This window comes from Gossypium hirsutum, chromosome A02, assembly GCF_007990345.1.
Source record: "Gossypium hirsutum isolate 1008001.06 chromosome A02, Gossypium_hirsutum_v2.1, whole genome shotgun sequence".
NCBI lineage: Eukaryota > Viridiplantae > Streptophyta > Magnoliopsida > Malvales > Malvaceae > Gossypium > Gossypium hirsutum.
The window spans coordinates 45,479,032-45,483,935 of NC_053425.1; the positions used below are offsets into that span (position 1 = coordinate 45,479,032).

General features: G+C 34.7%; 1 protein-coding gene across 1 annotated transcript; it reads right to left on the reverse strand.

Moving 5' to 3' along the window:
* Positions 1 to 507: 507 nt before the first annotated feature.
* On the reverse strand, positions 508 to 2,729 carry LOC107951168 (F-box protein SKIP8). The gene is made up of 3 exons (XM_016886111.2): positions 1,927 to 2,729; positions 1,611 to 1,807; positions 508 to 1,011 (listed from the first exon to the last, which is right to left on the reverse strand). The coding sequence occupies exons 1-3, from the start codon at positions 2,380 to 2,382 to the stop codon at positions 756 to 758; spliced, it is 909 nt and encodes a 302-aa protein (XP_016741600.1). The 5' UTR covers positions 2,383 to 2,729; the 3' UTR covers positions 508 to 755.
* Between the last annotated feature and the right edge of the window lie 2,175 nt (positions 2,730 to 4,904).

Consider the following 4,904-nt stretch of genomic DNA (forward strand, 5'->3'; position numbering starts at 1 on the left):
ATATATGACGTGGCTCAGTAAGTAGTTTAGGGCATTTGTCCCTCCTATACAACCAAAAACAAAGGCTTTAACCAGCTGTAAGCTGATTATGGCTTTCAGTATGAAACCCTGCTACGAGGGCCATAACAATGGAGATTAACCTGTTCTTTATTTTCATTGCATAAGCCATAAATAAAGCTTGAAGCCATGGACTTGGAAGAAAATAATTATAAGTAAAAGGTTCCACCGAGATTTGAACTCGGGTTACTGGATTCAGAGTGCAATGTCCTGACCACTAGACCAAGGAAACTTAGATGGTAGTCTTAACAACTATATCCTTTATATTAATTACTTTTGACTTTCCATCCCTGAAAAGTTCAATCATACCCTCATATTAAATCAAAATATTGATTCATTCAGAGCCGTTGGTCCTTGAGCTTCTTCTTTTTTTTTCTTTTTTTTTTTTTATCCGGAACGTTATCATGCAACTTTGTGAACCCATCTTCAGTTCACATGTATACATTCATGTGAAAAAAGAATTGAAAAGAATATATAAATACATACAGCCAAAATTATGATACTTAAGAAAGTAAAACAAATAATAAAAGGACTAAAACGTTACAGGGACCTATTTACCACAAAAAAAAAAAAAGAAGAAGAAAAAGAATGATCTTTGAAATAAATCCCAGAGAAACTTCCAGGCATCTTGCCTTTTGCTAATATATTACTACTACTAAAATTATCCATTGTATTAATAACTCTTTCATCTTTGGATATCAATGAACAATTTGTTGTCCGATGTCACCATCGGCCAGCATCTCCGAGCTGTGATGTTCCACAAGGTACCACCGTCCATGATGAAACTCAAAGATGTTAGTCATGTTAAATGCCCCGTTATCCATGTCAACATAGGTTTTCATAGTAACCCAAGCCATGTTCGTTAATACCCGAGCTCGAACATCTCTAACCTGAAAATCAACCCCTTGCTCCCAATTAAATGCATGCTGCCAACTCTGTATTACAGCATTATACCTGCAATGGATAACAAAAATGACTGTCAGCATTGATTGAATACATTATCTTTTGTCTATTCCGAAATTCTATTTACATACAAGTGACATGCTTTTGTTCTAACATATGCCTCATACTTATAAAAAAAAACATGGGGCCTTTTCTCTTTTCTTCTCACAGTTAAATTGCACAAATATGTCAAGACAAAAGCATTTCTATGCCAAGCACGGCATTCACTATGTTCAAATAGCAAAACGCTGGTAAAACCATTCCAATGCCGAAACCAAGACTCAAGCCATTAACATTGTGGTCATACAAACAACCTATAATCACCCTACAAATTAAAAAAGCTCTTCTCTATCTTCAAATATTCTTGGAATCATCAAAGCATTTCGGAGAAACATCTTAACTACACAAACACTCAATCGGCTATGCTATGTAACCGGTCAGCAAGTCCATGCAACTTAACCCAATCATAAGGTTAAAAAGATGTGCCATGTTCAAGCAACAAGATACGAGCAAAAACTTATATACTGAAACATTATAACTTTCGGGCAACATAAGAACAAAAATGAAGTGAACAGCATATCCTGATCTTGAAGTAAGCAACATATTCATACCCTGAAAAAAGAATCCCTGACGCATGAATGCACTTTACATAATCCGCATTCAGCCAAAAACGACTCATAGATGAAAGAGACCCATCTTTGATGATGTTAAAGAAATCGGTATTAACATTCATAATGGCTCTTGTAGCTGCATAGTATGCCTTCCACCCATGAACAGGTGTTACTGTATCTTGCTCCAAAGTAAAATCCTAGCAAGCAAAAAGAATAAGCCAGAAAATTTATGCTAAGAACCCCAGTAATAGGTAAGTATACATGAAATAAATATTCAATTAAATCAAGGCAATAAAAAAAGGGGGAAATTGGGTACCTTGTGATAAAGAGCTTTCCAGGCATTATCATCATTAGCTGCCTTTCTCATAAGCGAATTAGTCATGGAAAGCCGACAAAGGCTTGGATAATCCAAGTAACTAAGCGCGTGGGTTGTAATCTCCGGGACCAACTGTTCCATCATTGACGCCCCGCTCTGCATCTCTGCCACAACCTTCGAAACATCCGCCATCACCATATCCTCCTCCGCCGGCCCAGCAGCACCTCCGTTAAGGAGCGCCGCAGAATTGGAAGTATGGTTGCAGGAGGAAGATGGTCTGGTTTCTCTGGCTTGCTTTTTAGCGGATGACGTGGCGGTACCGGTTACGTTAGATTTGTGGTGGGGCCTCTTGAAGAATGAACGGACGGCAAGGAGGGAAAGGAGGGTGATGATAATTGCAGTGATCAACTGCTGATGGGATTGAAGAGCGATGGAGAGGCTATAGGCAATCTCCATTCATACGACATTAAATCTTCGCCGTACATTAAATAAAACCCTAGAAATCTCAATTGAATCCACAAAAAAAAAGGAAAATTAGAGATAAAAATGGTCTCTTTTCTAGGGAAAATAATTAAAAATGTAAATAAAATTTAAATGAAAATTCAATTTTTTCCAGAAGAGAGGGCGGAGAGTCGTAATCGTATCCGAGCCGAAGAAGAACTCAGACCAGAAAAATAGGTCAGTATTGAGGGACAGTTCTGTAATTGCGATTCATAGAATTTCTGCTTCGATGGCGTTTTGATGCATGTGTTCTTTTTTAATTTTTAATTTTTAATTTCGAATAAAATAACTATTATTTCTCCTCACCACAATGTTACAAGTGTGTTTTTATATGAAAAACATAAATCTAAATGATAAAATTATTTTTTAAAAAGAAAAATTAAACATATATAAAAATAAAATAAAACTTTGGAAAGTGTATCACTTTCTTCACTTTTAATTCTTAGATATTTTTTTTCTCACATATATTAATTTTATCTTTATGAGTTAAAAATGAGATATTCATATGATTATATATTATCACATGGCATACAGTGGTATTATAGTATTGGTATCATCTAAAAATCTTTAAAAGTACAAAATACAAAATATATAAAATATTTTTAAATGGATATCTAAAATAATATTATTTCAATTCAAATAATAATTTAAACAATATTTTTTAATTATTTTAAATATTTTTATTGTCTTGATTTGACTATAGATCAATATATTAAATTCACAAATAATAATTTTTTAAAAAGTGAAGTGAATATCTTAATATTAACTTGCTCATCCATTGCTTTAATATTTATTATCATAATGACAAATTTAATATTTGCAAATATTCAATTATGTCATCATTCTCCCAAGTCCACCATTGTTGAGTGTTTGACCATAATTTTGGTACAAAACAAATAGGGCACATAAAATAGCACTAGGAAAATATTAAAAATTCATGTATTTTAAAATATTAAATAGTTGATTTTGATATAAATTTTATAAAAATATTTTTAAAATTTAATTTTATAAAAATTGTAAATCTCCATACTCGGCCTAGACATTACGATCGAATCATGGAGATTACATCGTACAAGCAAAAGAAACAACTGATTAATTTTGATGAAAATTGATTTCAATGGAAGGAAAATTCAATTAGAATAACTCTTTGAAAATATTATAATTTTTCGAAATCACAACTTAATTGCATTACTAAAATCGAAACCAATTTACTTGAAATATTTACATGCTAAAACATTTTAGAGAATTCCAATTAGTCTTGCAATGGAAAACCTTAGTTTTGCAGCAAAAAATCCTATAGCATATCGTTTGTAAACCACAGTTCATTTTTAGTTATCATAAGTTAAACGCCCTTAAACGATAAAAGCTCTTGCATGATAAATACCAAAATAATCCTAACGAACTAAACAAAAATTAAATGTCCAAAAACAAATAAAAACCCAAGAAAGTCCAAAATGTCCATAAACAAATAAAAAGTCCATAATATTTAATCAAAAATACGAAACCCGAGCTCCAGAGTCACCATCCAATCTTAAGTCGAAGGATCACCTGGCGTGAGCTTAAAGCCCAATGTGTGATTTGACCCTTAATTTCAGTACATTTAAAAATAATCATGATATTGTCTTATAGCATATAATAACTCAAATCAAAGTATAACTTATCATATCATAACGAATCAAAACATATCATATCATATCATGTCCTACCCCATCCGCTACACATCATATAGGACTCCAATAGTCCTTCCATCCAATCATACCACTATGTGGCAGTGTGTCACTCATATAATTGCAGTTGAGCTGCCAAACAAAATTTTCTAGTCTAGTAACCATAATTACAATATAAATTGCCACATAACACTTTCTCTGTAACACCCCTTACCCATACTCGAGACCGGGACAAGATACGAGGCGTTACCGGACTTGTACTTGAACGTTTACGGGAATTACAGTTTATAAACTTCCATTTCAAAATAAAACCAATTGGATTACATCTCAATGTCCTTATTATGGGCCTACGAGGCCTAAAACATATGTCGAGAAAGGTTCGAGACTAAACCGAGAACTTAGAAAAAATTTCAAGAAAAATTCTAGGTTAGTGTCTCACACGCCCGTGTGCTTCGGGACACGCCCGTGTCCCCTACCCGTATGGAATTAATTAGATTTAATTTTCTAATTCGAACCTACAAGGGTTTTCACACGGCCAAGCACATGCCCGTGTCCCTGGCCCGTGTCCTTCACGCGGCCTAGACATGCCCGTGTGGTCGCTCGTGTCCAAAAACTCGAGCATTCTGTTTATGATGTCAACATACATTTAGGGGCACACGGCCAAAACACACGCCCGTGTGTCAGGCCGTGCCCTCCACACGGTTGAGACACACTGCCGTGTCTCTACCCGTGTGATTTTTACCATGCATTCTGACTTGAAATTTATTAGGTGCAGGGGACACACGGCCATACCATACGCCCATGGGGTGG